Raw genomic sequence first — 18,351 nt, 5'->3', positions numbered from 1 at the left:
AATGAATACATATTGATAATATAAAACCTTCTTGCATACCTTTAATTTGCAACAGCATCAGTTTCTTGTATGGCACAGCACTGTTGTTGGAGTTTTGTTCAGTTAGATTGACACTTCGTAAACTGACGCTGCTGAAGTTTTCTTTGCTTGCTAAACCAGCAAGTGCTACTTCTGAGAAATTTGAGTTTGTAGACACTTACACACACAAAACAAAACAAAAAACCAAACAGGAGACACAAAAAGCAAAAAACAAAAACAAAAAAAACACATTATGTTTCGTTTCTATATTTTATTAGATTTTTTTCTTGCATGGCTCATTTTCAGCTTTTTTTGTTGTTGCCACTGAAAAAGACAACAAAAAACAGGTTGAATTTAAAGTTAACAGCTAGTCCAAAGACTCTGCTCGTCTTAATCATTAGGCAAGTTTCTAGATATCATCCCATAGTAAACTGTCAACGATCAGTTTACCAAACATATTTTATTTTCAGAAATTCCAACTTAAGAAATATCTTACTCAATATTTTGGGAAGTGCAGTGTACATTTGTGATGCAAATATAAATGATTAACGATGCTGAGAGAGAAGCCAAGACTAATTAGTTGCAATTCCCCTCAAATTTATCTCAGCCATTGTGATACAACAGGCATTTACACACTCCAAAGTTTCAGAGTCAGCTTATTGTAAAGTTCTAAAAGAATCTCAATTCTTCACAATTAACACCTATTTCTCAACCAAAACAAATGATTTCAGAAGTTTATAATTCAGATTAATGCTTCTCTTTACATTACATCACAATACTAGAGAGACAAGGTGGGTGAGCTAAGATCTTTCATTGGACCAACTTCTGTTGGTGAAAGAGACAAGCATCTGAGTACACAGAGCTCTTCTTCAGGTCTGGGAAAGGTACTCAGAGTGTCACAGCTAAATACAAGGTGGAACAGATTGTTTAGTATAACACTGCAAAGTACAATACTACACAGAATTTGTTTTCATCAATACAGGCAACATAAAGATTAGTTCTCTTCACTGCAGTGACAAAAGGGAAACTCTTAACCAATGCACTGTAATGATAGTTTGCCAAATAAACTTTGAAGAAACATTACACTACTGTGACTTGTTAATACTGTGGTTATCATGAGAACACAATGTCACTAATGCACTTCACTGCAAGTTCCTGCCAGAATACAGTTACTCTGTAAGGAAGCTAATGGTTTGGAGTTACGAGGTCACTTTTGAATTCTTGAGGGATAATTATGGCCATGAGATTGAGGGAAATTTACAAGAATAAAAGTTGGTCTATTTCTGACAAACTAGACTTGCTCTCTTTTCCGAACAGAAGAATAATTGGTCATCATACTAAACATGCATTTTATCTGCTCCCTAGATGCTAGTGGCATGTTCAGCCCCTCTCCTCCCAACTCGACCCAATCTCTCAAAAACTCAGTGTTGTTCTCTCTTCACTGGTTGAATAGACTGGAAAAGTTGGTATCAGAGTACTGAAGTAGGTAACCTTCCCTCAAGGTTCCCCCACTTCTTTCTTGTTCCACTGGGGTTCAATATTTTACCGATGTTCAGCCTTCTAACTGAAAACCTCTCAGAGAGTGTTATGCGTATATTTTTTTTAGCCCTTCACTACTAGAAAGATACTGGCACATAAGGGCCATGAAATTGACTTACTTTTTTCTACTTTCATTCGCTTTGACTCCATGAAAGCAATATTTAATCTTTGTTCGGTGTATTCATGAAGAATGTCCTCTCGTGCAGCCAGCAATTTCAGGGGGTTCCTTGAAGCCTGAGCTCTGCGCATAGGTCTCACGGCACGTTTGTGCTCTGCTACAGAAGAAGTTAACCTAAGCAGCAAATGAAAGTTTTATAATCTTCAGATGACATAATTGGTCTTAGTCAAAAGCCACTAATGTTTACAGACTTGCTCTGTACTGGGATGATATTTAAAGCTAAAGTCAGCTCACTGATGCATGCGTAAGGGTATTCCAGAAATCCAGAGAAGAATTGGATGTGGCCACTGTTAAGAGACATCTAAAAAAAAATTTCTACAACTGAACATTTTGGCGAGCTCTGCATATCTGTGATTAAAGTTAACCAACTCTGGGCAAAGATTTGGTTAAGTTGGAAGGTTTCTCCTATTGGGGTAAAGATGGGAGGGGAGGGGACCGGTAAAAAGGGGAGACCAACGACCATTTGTAAGACATCGTGGAAAAATTTATATTTATTCATTCAGAACAGCGAAAGAGAATGAGCTCACTTTGGTGCATAAGGATCAAAGATGGCATCAAAGTCCTCATCAAGCTCCAAAGGCACCGTGGAAGTGGGGCAATCCATGTGACGGTAAAATTTGGAAAAGGTTTCATCATCGTCCAGCTTCATCACCTCTTTCACCGATTTTCCTGTGACCGTTAGCACGGTTTCTTGCATCCCACCAACTGCAGATACAGATAAAAGAAAGATTCTCTTAAATACTATGCTGGGTTTCTGACCTTAAAGTTGTGTGTGGCAGTCTTGTTTTTCTGTGCATTTTTTTTTTTTTAAAACTGAGAGATAAAATTTAAAAGCTAGCCTAAGATGAGATAGCTTGACACAACGGTGATACGTGCAGGGCCTGTGGTGCTCAGTAGCATGGATTTCCTACACTAAAGAATGAAGGCCAAATTCTGCCATCCTCACCTCAAGTAATGTATCAAGGTTACTTGTAGGGAAAGACACTACTCAGGGTTAATAAGAGTGGCACAATCCAGATCTTATTTTAGTGCCTCACCACATTAAATTGCTCATTTTAACCTCCTCCAGTGAACAGTAAACACACTTATTTATTTCTGACATGCTTGACAAAATGCCAAATATGAAAATAAGGTCTTGGTCCCAAAACAAAGATGGGAAAACCTGAAATGTCTAGATGTGGGGACAACTTAGTTTATAATCAAAGACACCAAGTTATAAAGTGAATTATAAAAAGACACTATAAAAAGATTTTTAAAAATTACTTCAGTGAAGAGGGTGGGGAAGATGACCAATGCACTGGTTTGGTATTAGTAAGATTAAAACAACGAACCAGCATTGGAAGCCAGATTATCATAAGTAATGATAGGTTCTTATGCAAGGTCCGAAGTGGTGATACGACTTTATAATGTTATCTGGATAATTTGCTAGAAGCAGTTCTTAATTTGTGCCAGGGTTTGCCAGGGCTGAGCCTTGGCACCTCTAAACTTGGCAGTTTATAGCCCCGGCACCTCTGGGCTTGTTGTATCAGTTAGGAATGTAAAAAAATTGCTTGAGCCCTGGCATGTCTTTCATTACAAATTAAGCACTAACTAGAAGCAAGAATGTAATGGGAAAAGATGTGGGGTGTGTGTGTGGGGATGACACAGTACAAAAAAAGAATTACGATTTTTAAAAAGGCTTTTTGTTGTCTACAAAACAAATAGCAGGTGGTGACTAACAAAATTTTGCAAAGACTGAATCATGAAAAAAAGTGTACAACCTTTGCTATGCTCTTGGTGAAATGAACAATACAAGTACACAAAGTTCTGCTACCAGGTACTGTAACTAAAATACATTAACTGATTTGAAAAATCAGGTAGAGAGTCTATTACATTCTTAAATTACTCTTACATACCTTTGTTATTCAGTCTTCCCAAGAATGTTTCCAGCTTGTCTAGCTTCATGTCTGATTCTAATTGCATATCAGGCCTGGCTTCTATTTCTAAGCAAAATGAAAATATTAAAAATAGTTACAGTGTGATTAAAGCACGTATAAAAGCTTCATCATAAGTTTCAGCTATTTTTGATTACCTACCTTCCAGAGGCTTTGAAACTGGAGTGGTAGACTTCAGCCTGTTACAGAAAGGGGATGCCACTGGAGTTATGGCAGTAGGTGATGCCAAGCCTGCAGAATAAGCAGAGTCTTTCAGAATGCCACATCCATTGTAAACTAGGAGGCTTTATTCTTGAAAACTAATGCCTGTTAAAGTAACCTAGTGTGGGAAATGGGTTTTCTATTAAAACAACCCTTTGTGCTTATTTTAAAATTTATATGGTTTGGATTGTATGTACCATTGTGCATATCACTCAGACACTTGTAATGTTTTTGTGCAAAATAAATGATTTGCAGGGAATCTACTGAGCTCTTGCTCAGAACATAATCTATGGAAATAATCTTCACACACCTACTAAGCAAGGTAGCAAAAAGAAAGGCTTGAATTGTCAAGACAATTCCCTTCCCCATTCCCACCAGCAGCCAAAGTCCACGGGGCTCTGTGGCTTTCATATGCAAGTGTGGAGACAGGAGTTACAGGGGAAGCAAAGCAGTAGACTCAGATTCAGGAACTGCATCCTGTATATTTCAAGCCCCAGTCCCAATTCAATATGCACTTTAATAACTAGCACAAGTTTGACCAGAACAAATTAAACTCAGTACATAAATTTAGAACTTTTTTTTTAAATGAACATATGGAGATTCAGTAAGAAGTGATACTATTTGGGATTAAGGTTCGCCACATTAGTTGGGATCGTACATCGCAACACTGAATTGTATCCCTCACTCCTTAGCTTAAACAGTGAAGAAGAAAAATCTTTATACCTTTTAAAAATGTAATGACTATTTTTCCATGTAGTAACTGGCTGTTAATTACTGAGGAGCTCAGGTTTAAGTCTTGTTTTGGAAACGTTACTGTTTTCCTCAGATAACATAAATTGAAGCTGCATCAGTTTAACAACTCTTTTCATTATCTTTATATGAAAGACACATCACCCTGGAGCAAGCCCTAGCATGCAGTAATTACCAAAACACTGAAGTGAATATAGAACACAATTGGGCAGCTTATTAATGAAGACACATTTTGCTACTAATTAACGAGGCCTGAGCTAGGGGCAGATTTTAAAGTAGCCGGTAAAGCCTTTGGCCAATGGAGTATAGGTGAGAGAGTGCCTGGACTGATCACACAACTCCCCCTGCTGCTGGATGAACAAATCAGTGCAGAGAAGAGCTCCTGAGGGTGATAAACGTTCATTTGCCAATTTGGAGACACAAGAATCTTCAACCACAAAGTGATTAAGACTGAAGGAAAAAAAACAGTGATTTAATTTTGTATGTTTTGTTGCGTTTTTACCTTGCCATTTAATTTAAATCTGATCTTTGATAATTCCAACATCAAGGCAATACATAAATGGTGCATATATGTAAATAAAATCCAGCTCAGACTACTTCTAACCAGTACAAATGTCAGTGGCTCTCCGGCTTCCTCCACAACACTAACATCCACAGCAACTGAGCAGTTCCCCCTCTCCCCCAATTTTTTTCTTCTCTCTGTTTTTTTTTTGTTTTTGTTTTTAAAGAGCAACTGCTAGCATCAAGCACTTAGGGATGTTTGGCTCACGTTCTCAGCCTTCAATCTGTGGCCCACTGAGCATTTGCTGAAGGCCCACAGAGAAATGGTAGTTCACATGGCACTGGCTCTCCGATTACCAGCAGCTAGAAATAAATAATTTTCCTAATGTTACTTCTCCATTAAACACCTAATGCAGTTCCCACAAGGATGTTACACAATCACAGATGGTAGGGTGTGTGGAGAAGGTCTGGGAGATCACAAATAGGACAAGGAAATGGCCAATGAGAAGGGCTGGGTGAAATTTTTCAGAAGAATAGTTTATTCAGCAAAAAAATGCAGTTTTGGTTGAGCTGAAACAATTTACAAATTTGACACAAATTTGCTGAATAGTTTCAGCCAAAAAAATTTTTTTTGGGGGGGGAGGGGGGAGGGGGGAGAAGTGGTGTCTTAGGCACCCTTCATAAAATAGGGGGAGGCGGTGGTACCTCCTTCATAACAGCTGGAGAGTGGCGGCTGCTGGCCGGGTGCCCAGATCCTGGGGACAGTGCAGCTGCCAGCAGCAGCAGTGCAGAAGTAGGGATGGCAATACCATACCATGCCACCCTTGCTTACGTGCTGCTGCTGGTGGCAATGCCACCTTTGGAGCTGGGCAGCCGGCCAGTGGCTGCTGCTCTCCGGCGGCCCAGCTCTGAAGGCACAGCTGAGAGTGGCGGCTGCTGGCCCTCTGCCTGGCTGTGAAGGCTGGTGGCTGCTGGCCGCTCAGCTGTGAGGGTAGCTCAGAGATAGGGGTGGGAATCCTGTGACCCCCCCTTACAGTGGACTTGTGATCCCCTTTTGGGTTGGATTCCACAGTTTGAGAAACACTGTGTACTTTTACCCTATAGTATAAAAGTACACAAAAGACCAGATTTCACCGTTTGTGATGCAATTTTCACAGCTGCAAATTTGGTTGACACCTACCTATATCTACATCTCCAGGACCTGACTTTTCCTTTCAACTCCTGCTCATCACTAAAGTCTTGTTCAGGCCCTATTTCTCTCCCCGCTTGAGGCTTGCAACCTTCTCTCTGGCCTTGATGTTTACAACTTTCCCCTTAAATACATATAGAATGCTGCTACTAAAATAATTTTCCTGGTTTGTCAAGTGTACTATGGGTATAACTAAGGCTATGAGTTGGTGACGGATTCTGTGATTATACCTGACCTTCATGATTTCAGCCCTGCTAAAAGTTCTGGGTATGGTGCAGGAACTACTTGGTGAAATTTTATAGCTTGTGTGATGCAAAAGGTCAGACTAGATGATCATCATAATGGTCCTTCTGGCTTATGAAATTAGCACTTTTTAAGACCAAGGACAGAACTTTGAGTTTGACCCTACAAATTACTGTCAATGCCATAATTGAAACAGAAATATGAAAATATTAGAAACCTTATTCTGGTCTTCTAGCAGCTCTTCAGTGTGACAGTTTGCCTTTGCCATTGTGTGTTGAAAACAATCTGTCATGTCATTAAAGCACTAATTCTATAAATCAAGGAATTATCATTTTCAATCTTAGACCCTAGTGGAAAGAAGGAATATCATTTTATCTCCTGGTTCAAATGAATCTAAAGATTTCAAGAAGTTTGAAATGATCCCATGTAATTCAGTTATTTTTAAAATTAACATACTCTAAATGAAACTTGAGTTGTCTACACAAGGAATCTACTGTGCGTTTTATTTTTTAAACATACCATCATGCAGTATTTTACTTTTGGACCTAAAGTCCCTAGTGCAGGACTGGATAATTACGTCCAAAGCTAGAGAAGTTTGGAGGTTGCACCCTATCATCAACAGGTGGAGCCTTCCAACCCTGCATTGTGAGTGTACTCCATAGTTTTGCTGTCAGTTACATTTTTGGCATAGAGATGAAGAGCTTCCTCTGGCTGCTCCAGTGAGCAAAAAACCAACAATAACGTTTAGCCCAGGCGTTAGGGCACTCACCGGGGATGTACGAGACCTTGGTTCAATTCCCCGCTCTGTCTGATGTGGAGCAGGTCTCCCACCTCCCAGATGAGAACCCTAACCTCCAGCCTAAGGGTCACTCACGTTCTCTGGCTCAGTGACTATTCAAGTCCTTTATACCAAACAGAACTGCTTCAACAAGAGAGACTAAGGGCACGTCTTCACTACCCGCCGGATCGGCGGGTAGCAATCGATCTATTAGGGATCGACTTATTGCGTCTAGTGAAGACGCGATAAAATCAATCCCTGATCGCTCTGCCGTCGACTCCGGAAATCCACCGCGGCAAGAGGCGGAAGCGGAGTCGACGGCGGAACGGCAGCGGTCGACTCGCCGCCGTCCTCACAGCCAGGTAAGTCGACCTAAAATACGCAACTTCAGCTACGCTATTCATGTAGCTGAAGTTGCGTATCTTAGGTCGACCCCCCCCCCCCCCCCCCCGCCCCGTATTGTAGACCTAACCTGAGAGTGACACCAACACAGGCTGGCTGGCCCTTAATGGTCCAGCCTGTGACAGATCAGGCTAACTGGAGAACAGGTGGCTCAACCTATTTATTGGACCCACCAGGGGATTCTCATAAAGAGCTGGGTGAGTCCAGCTGGAGGGGGGATAACCAGAGGAGAGGAGGGGGAAGTGCCTATTTTCTGGCAAACAGCCTGAAAGGAGGCTGGGAAGCAGAGAGGGAAAAAGAGCATACAGGCTACCCCCAGGGTGAGCTGGAACCCCAAAGAGTGAAAGCCTGCTTGAACCCCTGAAAAAAGGAAAGAGCCTGCTAGCCTCTGGGGGCACAGGAGCATGGGACTAGGCGTAGGGACAAGTTACAGTGGCCAAGGCATGCCTGCAGGAAGAGGTGGCCTGCTGAGCCCAAGTGGGCTGAATATTCCATCGTTTTGAGTATTTCTGCTGGATTTCGTTAACAGGATACAAACTCCCGCGGCTGATCTAGGTCAGCTGACTCAGGCTCACGGGGCTCAGGCTGCGGGACTAAATATTGCTGTGTAGACGTTCAGGCTTGGGCTGGAGCCCAAGCTCTAGGATCCTCTTATCTTCACAGGGTCCCATAGCTCAGGGTCCAGCCCAAGCCTGAACATCTACACAACAGTTTTTAGTCCCGCACCTGAAGCCCGCTGACCCAGGCTAGCCACAGCTGTGCCACGGGGCTTTTAATCCCTGTGTAGACATACCAGCTGACTCAGGCTTGGGTTGCAGGACTAGAATTGCTGTGTAGATGCACAGGCCTGGGCTGGACCCCTGTGGGGCCCTGGAAGGGGCAGGACTCTATGAAGTAGTTTGGCCGAGGGCCAGGATACTTCTACAGCTTGAGTAGGCTGAAGGACAGTAGGGGAAAACTGAAGTACAAGGTGCCACAGCTAGGCAGGAGGGGATGTACTGGAGTAGCAACTTTGCCACAGACCCATGCTAGATGAGCCTATAGCACAGTGGTTAGGGCACTCTCCCGAAACATGGGAATGCCAAGTCCAAATCCCTCCTTTGCTTTTACATTACAAAACTTCCCACAAACAGAAACAAAATGTTTCCTTTCGGGTCAAACACATTTTTCATTTGACCCAAACCTGAGTGTGTTGATTTTTCAGAACTGCCAATAAAAAACAAAAACAAAAAAATCAGTTATTCGCCCAGCTCTGTCCCGGAGATCAGTTCTATTTTCTATTGAGCTGTGGCCCGCTCTGTAATATGGTGACACACAGGAATGCTAATAAGAGTGATATTTCTGGCCCTGGTCACACAACATGGTGAGGATGGCAGAAAGTTAGCGTGGCAGGGACCAGCATCTATTGACACCAGTGGCTACCTTTCTAGGTCCACTGACTAAAGAGGGTGAGCCTTTCTTGATATTTTGACCTTTAGATGGACAATCTGTACAGATCCCTATGCAATTTAGGATCAAAAACAAGGGTTTTGCGGTTGGCTGATTCTATGATACCCCAATTATTTGTTCTGTGCAGAAAATCTGCTGTAAATCCTTCAGCTGATTATGGTATCTCAAGGATACCAGCATAACAGTAAAGTTACTGGTGAATTCTGTTTCATAGCCTAAATACAACTCATTAAAAAAAAAAAATCAGTAGATGTACATTTGCTAAATATTTTGAGAGATTCTTGCAAAAAGAAGCCAGTTACAGGTCAATAGCTAACTCTCTCAATTCTTAATGAGACAGAGCACTTCAATTGTCAAATGAGAGTTACGTAATAAAGGGAAATCCAATTGTGCCCTCCGGGTAGGACTGGGGACAAAAACTGAACATTGGTATGAGTGTACAAACAATTTACTATTGAGCTTCATAATAACTGGATGCAACTGCAAACAATGCAGGACAAAATGACCAACAGAAGCACTCACTGGAAGTTACAACAAACAGCACAATGACATTTAGCTGAAGATAAACAGTCCTCTCTTGCTAAACACCAATACCATTTCTGTTTAAGATTAGCCCTTTATTTTGACCAGATAGAGAAGCAGTGGCTTATTTATATGTGGATGATTTCTTTACAGACCTTTTTTTACCATTCGGCCAGCTACAGTGAATTGGGTAGAGTCATTGGCTGCTCCTTTACCCTTTGTCTTCCAGGCTTCTTCCCGAACAGTAATCAGGTGTTTTCTTTCTTCAATACTCATTTGACTCTCATGGCTATCTGCCACTTTCTGCTTTTTTGAGAAATGAAGAAATAGAGTTTAACTGCTGTAAACTCTGCAATACGTAACAATGAATAGGAGAAACATTTCAACCACTATCCTTTAAATTGAGAGAAAAGCGATACATGTTACAAAGGGACATCCATAGATGCTACAGCCCAGGGACCCTGCACCTTAAAAAGCTTTATTGTTTTGCTATCCTATTACAGTAGTAAGATGAAATTTCAGTCAATGGCATATCTTGGCTCAGGAAATTGACATCAATCACTCACTGCAAGACAATTAGCCTAGCTTTAATAAAAATAAACAAATTGATTAATAATGTTAAAACTTTAGGTGATTTAAATTTTCTAAATTATTGTACTGCTGAGATATTTCCTGGTAATCTGTTTGACTGATTTCTGTGATAAGCTTCCAAATGTGAATTCCTAAGTAGCACAGTGGATTATAAATAGAATTTTTAACCTCCGAGTTTAATGATTTTTAATTCAGTCTCTAGCTGTACATTCTCCAAACCGGCTTAACAGCCTTGTCTCTAGAGGCTGATCGCTTTGGGATCTGCGCCAGCTTGTTCTTTTTGAATAATTTTATTCTGTGATCATTCAAATGCCTTTTGTCTCACCCACATGGAGCTTTTGCCAGTTTGTTTTAAGAGAGACATTCAATAGCTTCAGTAATTAGAAACAGCTATGAGCAGGAACTATTTCAGTGCCCTCCATCCATACAGGAAACTGGGGAAGAAGGTACATTAAGTAGGAAAAAAAGCCACCATAAATTTCTCCCTCCTCTTAGCTGAGTCAGATCAGAGAATCAGTTCAGTTTCTACAAATCAGTTACCTTAAAAAGAAGCTAACATTTTTTGGATTTGTGTTATACAGAAATCATGAACAGGACACACCGAAGAACAGCATTGCCAACCATCAATTGTATTGCAACTCTTAAGCTATTTGGTGCTTTTCTTAGAAACCCAGCTGCTGTAATCAAACAATGGCATGAGAACATCAGCTTTCATTTAATTTTTTTTTCTAGCCCTCACAATTACAGAGAAAAGCTTGAAAACTTGAAATGAATGCACCCTACAGGCTCTGAAACCAGAAAGAAAATAGAAAAACCCAATTTATATAGCTATATCTATATCTTAAAAAAAAAAAAATCACATCTTTTAAAAAAGAGCCTGACTCATGATTTTTGAATGCTTGAGTTGACAATACTGAATGAATTAAACACAGTTCAATACTTTTAAGGGACCAGGAGCATGACTATAGAGGCAGGTAGACAGGGAAGGAATTCAATATAACTAAGAATTTATCTGAAAAGATAAAGAATCATCCACCAGTAGCGGGAATTACAGAGTAAGGAAGCAGCTAACACAAGGATTGGAAGCTCCCTCTCTTTCCCCAGCTGTTTGTGCCTCTTCCACAGACCTCTGCACAATTATGTTTGTTTGGAGTTCAATAGAATTGTTAACTGGCTGGGCAGCCAGACATTTTGACATCAAGATATATGACAACTTAGATAAAATATTCAGAGTGTGGTCCAATCTTTTCAATGCTGTGGGCCAGATGCTAGTTTTGGGGCACCTTGGTGGGTCACATACAAAAATATCATTCCAGAGTTTAGAATCAGATTTTTATTAAGGTCATGATTTATTTTAGCCATAGAAAAACATTAAAATAAAATGAATCTATCAGAGAATAACACATCTCAGTGAGAACACTGAGGAATTTATTCCCCTTGCACTACAGTTCCAATGTCACTATCAATATTCTTAGTGGCAAGCCAGAGAGAGCAGCAAGGGTGTCACTCTCCAACATCTTGCGATGTTTTGACTTCACATGTTATTTCATGACAGAATGTGCTTTTGCAAATGTCTGTGCTTCCCAATATTGAGCACAGCTTCAGCAGAAGAAGCCTTTGAACTAGGGACAAGTTTCCAGAAGTTTTCACATACTCCATTCTTCTTTGAAAGAAACCAAGGATAAATCTGCCGTTCACACAGCTGTAGGTAAAGATCTTGTGGTTGCTGCTCAACTGGTACCTCCACTGGATTGTTGAACAGTTGAATGCTGGATCTCAGTCTCAAAATCTGCAAATCTGGTGCTGAACTCTGCTGAGATAACCAATATAATTATCAAGAAGCTGCGAAAACCAGCAACAACAGTCTCAGTTGAGAGATCCTTGCATGATGGAAAATGGGTGATGCAATTCTTCTGAAGAGTCCAAGTTTTCTGTGGAAAAATGGCCCAAAGAAGTGTAGAAATATTCTGATCTCTACCTTGCTGCCAGAGACTGAGTGAATTGAGATGAGCTGGTTACGTCTGTTAGGAAGGCCAATGAGCATAGAAATGCTCAGTCTTCCAACTACTCTTGACACTGGGCAGCGTTGCTTACATTTTCTTCTTTCAGAACAGCAAGAATCTCCTTTCTGAGTGAAAAAAAATGTTGCAGGTACTGCCCCCCACTCAGCCACTGAACTTGTGACCGGAGATGCAAATCCCACATTCTGAATTCAACTCCTCAAGGAAGCGGATACATTTCTTGTGCCCCTGTGCTCTGTTTCCTCCATGGATGATGTTGACTGTTTGTATTACGCTGGTCATCACACCACTAATTTTAAGAGATTTCCCACAAACTGCCTTCATTTCCAATTCCATTTTCTCTCAGCAAACCTACAAATCCACTTTTACTGCCAGTCATGGCTTGTGCACTATCTGTGACAACGCAGCAGCACTGTTGGAAGCCACCATATTTGCTCATAGCAGAAACAAGAAAATATCTGCCCCCTTTGTACTGCACTTGTTTGCAACTAGCTCCAGTAACTATTAATGCATGAAGAAATCCTCATCAATGCTTCAGATGAAAAGCAATAACTATCTGGTATCACCGACGTCAGTACTCTTGTCTAGAGCTAATCTAATGAAAAGCACTTACAATTTTCACCAACTGTCTTCAATTTTGAGGACACAGGATCATTCATGTCATTTACTCTCCTCGCTACAGTTTGCTGAGGCAATGACACACTCAAAATTCTTTGCCATTTTTCCATTCCCAATGGATGAGCCAGCTTGATAGCATACATTTTTACCACATCACCATCCTTAAAAGGCTTTTTAGATTTCACTAGCTCAAGGCACACCTTGTAAGAGGCAGCCAGACTTGAAGTTAGTACAGCTGCAGGTTTCATCAGTATGTTTCTCTGCTTTTGAAGTTTGCTTTTCAAGTCCTTAACTAGAGAGGCAAGTGACTCTCCAGGGTACTTCTCACATTTTGCCTTGTGAAGTGTGTTGTAATGTCAACTGATATTGTACTCCTTCAACACAGCTATCACTTTCAAGTGCATGAGACATTGTGGTTATCCATTACATTCAATGAACAAGTTGTCTTCTTCCCATTTACCTTGAAATGCTTCGTTTTCTGCATTCACTTTTCTTTTATTGCTAGCAGCCATTACAGTTACTTGCTCCCTTGCAATTGAGAGAAACTGGTCAGTCCTCACTATCTGAGACTGAGTGCTACAGGAGACTGGGCTCTAGGTATGGGTATCGGAGGAAGGGCCGGTTACGGCTACCTTTACTCTCCGGCTGCTGCAGCTCACCAGCTATCTTCCTTCACCCTCTGCTACTACACTGAAGTGCTGTTCTTTACTGTGTGTGCTGGCCGAAGACCGGCTCTACAACATTGCATCCCGTGCATGGCATGACATATCCCGTATAGTGCTTGCGAGGTCATGCTTCATGGAGGATGCCATTTTGTCTCCACACATTGATTGTGCTGCAGAGCACCATTTCACTCACTGTGCAAACGCCCTGTTCCAGACAGCTGCCGCTGCGAGAGAGGCCAGAATACTTTACAAACTATAAGAAACATTTCATCCCCCACAGGAAGTGCAGCCACCTCTGGAGTGAATTGTTGGTTTCCTAGATCACAGCAACATTCCATAGGAGATCTGGACAGGAAATGAATAGTGATCCTACTGAAACCACAAGGGGGATTTTATATGCAAAGTGAATACTGAAGTTATAATTTGGCAAGAACTCTGGCATTAACACAACCTTATTTATGTGGGAAAAAATCAAGTGGCTTTTTGGAAAAAAACAAAAAAACCCCAAGTGATTTAATTTTGGCTGAAGGATTGCACCTGTGCTTCTTGGCTACTGAAAATTCAGAAGGGCAGAAACAGGAATGCTTATGGATCAGTGTACTGACAAACTTCAAGAGGGGGGTAGTGGTGAGTTTAGACTACCACATCAGACAAGGGACCAGGATAAGCACCTCCTTAAACGTTTATCCATAATGTGTAGAAAGAAAAATGTCATTGGGGATTTCAACCTGGGGGACATATGTTGGAGGTTTCATTTTTCCTCTGGTCAAATATCTTTGGAGTTTCTAAAATTATAGTTGATAATTTTCCAACACAAGAAGTATTGCAACCAACTTGGGGTAATTCCATATTCAACCTCATTCTGATGGAGAAAGTTTAATTGATTATTGAACTAAAAACTGTTGGTTACACATATGCAAGTGTTCATGATCTGATTTTATATACTATCTGCAAACAGAATATAGTATCAACCACTAATATATACACACTTATACACATAATCTTTAAAAAAAAGCCAGTTTCCCAAAGCTGAAAACTATTATATGAGTGGGAGGAAATATTTAAACATAAAAATGTGAATCATAATTGGGAATTAATGTTTTTAGAGGCCCAAATAAGACAATTCCAGGCATGGAAGACGGCTTCTTTGGTTAAAAACAGCCTGGTGAAGAGGGGAGATGAAGACAGCAACAGAAAATAAAAAATATCTAACAAATGGAAAAATGGAGAAGCTTATAGCAATGAGTACAAATCAGTATTTAGGAAATACAGACAATTGATAAGGTAAGCTAAAGATATCAATGAAAAATCTTCAGCCAGTAGGGTTAAAAACAATAAGACATTCTTTAAAATATACCCGGAACAAATTAAATTCTAGCAATGGTGTAGATGAGGATAATAAAATTATCAATCAGGATGCAGAAAAGGTAAAATATTCAATAAATATTTCTTTTTTGTATTAAAAAAAGCAGGATCATGTATTCAAATCTTCCAGTAATAATGAAACAATTTCTGTTTCATCACTAACGAGGGAGGATGTTAAACACCAACTATTAAACATTTTTTAAATTGGCATGTAGAACTTATTGTTTTTGATGAGATCACAAATTTGCCTGATGAAGGCAATTGTGTGGACATAATATACTTAAAGCTTCTGTAAGCCATTTGACATGCATGATCTTCTGAAAAAGTTAGCACTATACAAAAGTCAACGCAGCACATATTACATAGATTTAAAACTGTTTAACAGATAGATTGCAAAAAATAACTGTAAATGGGAAGTAGTTATTCAATGGCGGTTTTTTTAGTGGGTTGCTGTAGGAATCTGTTCTTGGCCCATAATGAGGAGACAGGTCAGTTACACTGACTGGCCTTGATTGTTTGGTAAGGAGGACTCATTTGAGTAACAGTCAAATGCAAGATCACAGATGTAGGAACCAAGAACAGGATGGGGGACTGTATCTTTAAAAACAGTGTCTCTGGAAAAGACTTAGAGGTCATGGTAGATAAATAATGGAGCATGAGTTCACAGCATGCTGCTGTACTTAAAACAGCCAACACAATCCTGGGATGTATAAATGGGGAAGTATGAGTAGGAAGGTACCCTAATCTGTATAAGGGATTAGTGAGACCACTGCTGGAAAATTGTGTCCTGTTCTAGTGTTCACACTTCAAAAAGGATGTTGACAAATTGGAAATGGTTCATAAAAGAGCTATGAGAATGATTTGACATCTGGGAAACATGCCTTATGATGAGAGATAAAGCAGCTCAATCTATTTAGTTTATTCAAGAAACGTTTACAAGGATGACTTGATCATGATATACAAGTACCTTCATGGGAAGAGACTTTAGATACCAGGGGGCTCTTTAACAGAAAAAGGCATAATGTGACCCAATGGTTGAAGCTGAAACTGGACAAATTCAGACTTAAAAATAAGGTAAAAATTTTAACAGTGAGGGCAGTTAACTATTGGAACAACTACATGGAGATGTGGTGGATTCTCTATCACTTGAAGGTTTTAAAGCAAGACTGTATATGTTCCTAAAAGATATGCTCTAGCTCAAAATACAAGTTACAGGCTTGAAGCAGGAACTACTAAATGAGGCAGAACCTCCTGTGGAGGTTAGACTAGATGTTCATGATGGTCTCTTCTGCATTAAAATCTATAGCAGCACAGTTCCAGAACATGTTGTGCTTCGACATCTATTCAGTACCAATTCAGAGGGAGGAATGGCTTACAACTAAGTAAATGCGCCACTTCCTGCGACACTGGATTTTCCCATCCACATCATGTCTCTCCTTGCCTTATGAGATCACAACCCAAGGTGATACGGCTGCATGTATGTTTGAATGCAAGAGATAAGAGAATTAATGGATTGTAGTTAAGGATGGCAACCACTAGGATTGTCTCTGCCTGAAAGGAAGAGACCGAATGAAGAGATGAGAAACATCAAAATGTAGTTTTCAAAAGAACAAGAACTTCCTTTAAACTGTATGCTGTGAATTATGCAGAGGAGTAGGAAGAAAGGTGCTAGTTTAGCTTGTAAAGCAGAGAACAGCAGGAACAGAGCTTCCAAAATATGTAGTGCACGAGAGAAAGCCAATGGATTTAAGAATTGGAGGGTGGGAGAGGATTACAATTTAGGAATTATTTTTGTTTCCTATGCGACTTTATAGTAACATAGCCCTTTTTCCCGTTCACAAATGGTCTCTGTAAACAAAAGACCATTTTTATTAGATTGTTTGCTATTTGAAGTTATTTGATTAATGTTTTGTGCAGACACCATGCAGACTGCCCTTGCAGCAGTTTGTGTATACCTTGAAAATTTAATATTACCAGTCCAATATCTGAACAGAATTACATGTACCTAAGGTGTAGCTCAGTGGTTTGAGCATTGGCCTGCTAAACTCACGGTTGTGAGTTCAATCCTTGAGGGGGCCATTTAGGGATCTGGGGCAAAAATCTGTCTGGGGATTGGTCCTGCTTTGAGCAGGGGGTTCGTCTAGATGACCGCCTGAGGTCCCTTCCAACCCTGATATTCTATGATTCTAAAGGTTAATGTATCTGTTACCTTAGTAGATGACCTCTTTTTTATAAACTATGAATTTAATGTAGTCACAAAACTAGTTTTAGCAAATTTCAGCTGCAGGCCCAAAATTAGAGGTTTTATTTTGGGTAAACCATTGGTACAGACAAAACTTCATTCATACAAATAGTCATGAAAAGCTAATAAAAGTGGTATGGGCCGTGATCAATGTGAAGCTTTATTTAGAAACTCCAGAAGTGTGTGGACAGTTTCTCATTTGTTCTTTTTATCGGTAATATATATATAAAACTTACTCAAAGGCATGCAGCCATACTACAACCATATATTTTAAGTATGACAATCACAGCACATGCTGCAACTAGTATATAATCTGGAGAAAAGCTCAAAGGTTTTCCTATAATGCTTCAACCATAGATCCGTGCTGGGAGTAGAGGACAGGGTGATGATATAAAACAAGATCAGAGCTGCCAGATCTGCTCAGACCTTCAAATTAATTGTTCTTGCTCCTTCTTTCAGTTTCTTTCAGATTTCTTTTAACTCTATTTTATATGTTCAGTCCTCCTTCCCCACCCTCCCACTCCCATTTTTCGCTTATCTCTTCTGAAGGAGGGCTGGTATTCTGGCTCTGCTCACTCTGACTGCTGTACTAAGCTGGTTAAATAAGAGGCTGAGAGAAAGTGAATTACTTTAAAAGCCCTCATTAACTATTAACTGCTTTTAAATTAGTTCTTTAAAACTTGTTTAGAATATGGACCTGGAATTCCTTTATATAGACATATTTTGCAATGTCATATGACGCACTCCTAACATTTACTACAACAGCAAAAGAATGCTGTTACCAACCAAAGCATCCATTTGGTCACGCTAATTTGCTTTGGGAATGTGTCTTAAAATCATTTTATTTTCTGTCTCACTCCTCCTTCAACTAAAACAGGAAGTTTATGCAATATTTCACCTTCCATCTCCAAGGATGCCGTTCATCAAAGACCAGGGGGCTTGATTCTCTCAAACTAGAACTACTGACCTTAAAGGAAGAGAAACAGAAGAGTGAGGAAAGACAGGAGAGGCAGAACACAGAAGCAGGATGTGCCAACCTTAACAAAATCATTTAGAACAAAAGAGTAGTGAATGCAACGTAAGAAAAACATCTCTGGAGGAGAGCATGAAATAAAAACCATCTACGACAGACTGCTTTGTTCATT

General features: G+C 40.2%; 1 protein-coding gene across 1 annotated transcript in view; it reads right to left on the bottom strand.

Annotated features, from left to right (window-relative positions):
• The window catches only part of SVIL (supervillin), an 84,404-nt gene that overhangs the window by 26,641 nt on the left and 39,412 nt on the right, over nucleotides 1-18,351 (bottom strand). The window contains exons 16-21 of the mRNA XM_065400142.1: nucleotides 9,860-10,007; nucleotides 3,811-3,900; nucleotides 3,631-3,717; nucleotides 2,263-2,440; nucleotides 1,677-1,849; nucleotides 40-195 (exon numbers count right to left, since the gene is read on the bottom strand). Coding sequence (XP_065256214.1) covers nucleotides 40-195; nucleotides 1,677-1,849; nucleotides 2,263-2,440; nucleotides 3,631-3,717; nucleotides 3,811-3,900; nucleotides 9,860-10,007 — 832 coding nt within the window. The remainder of the gene's footprint in view (nucleotides 1-39; nucleotides 196-1,676; nucleotides 1,850-2,262; nucleotides 2,441-3,630; nucleotides 3,718-3,810; nucleotides 3,901-9,859; nucleotides 10,008-18,351) is intronic.

The sequence above is a fragment of the Emys orbicularis genome, chromosome 2 (assembly GCF_028017835.1).
Source record: "Emys orbicularis isolate rEmyOrb1 chromosome 2, rEmyOrb1.hap1, whole genome shotgun sequence".
NCBI classification, from domain to species: Eukaryota; Metazoa; Chordata; order Testudines; family Emydidae; genus Emys; species Emys orbicularis.
The sequence above is the reverse complement of the archived record's forward strand: the minus strand, read 5'-3'. Positions and strand labels throughout refer to the sequence as shown.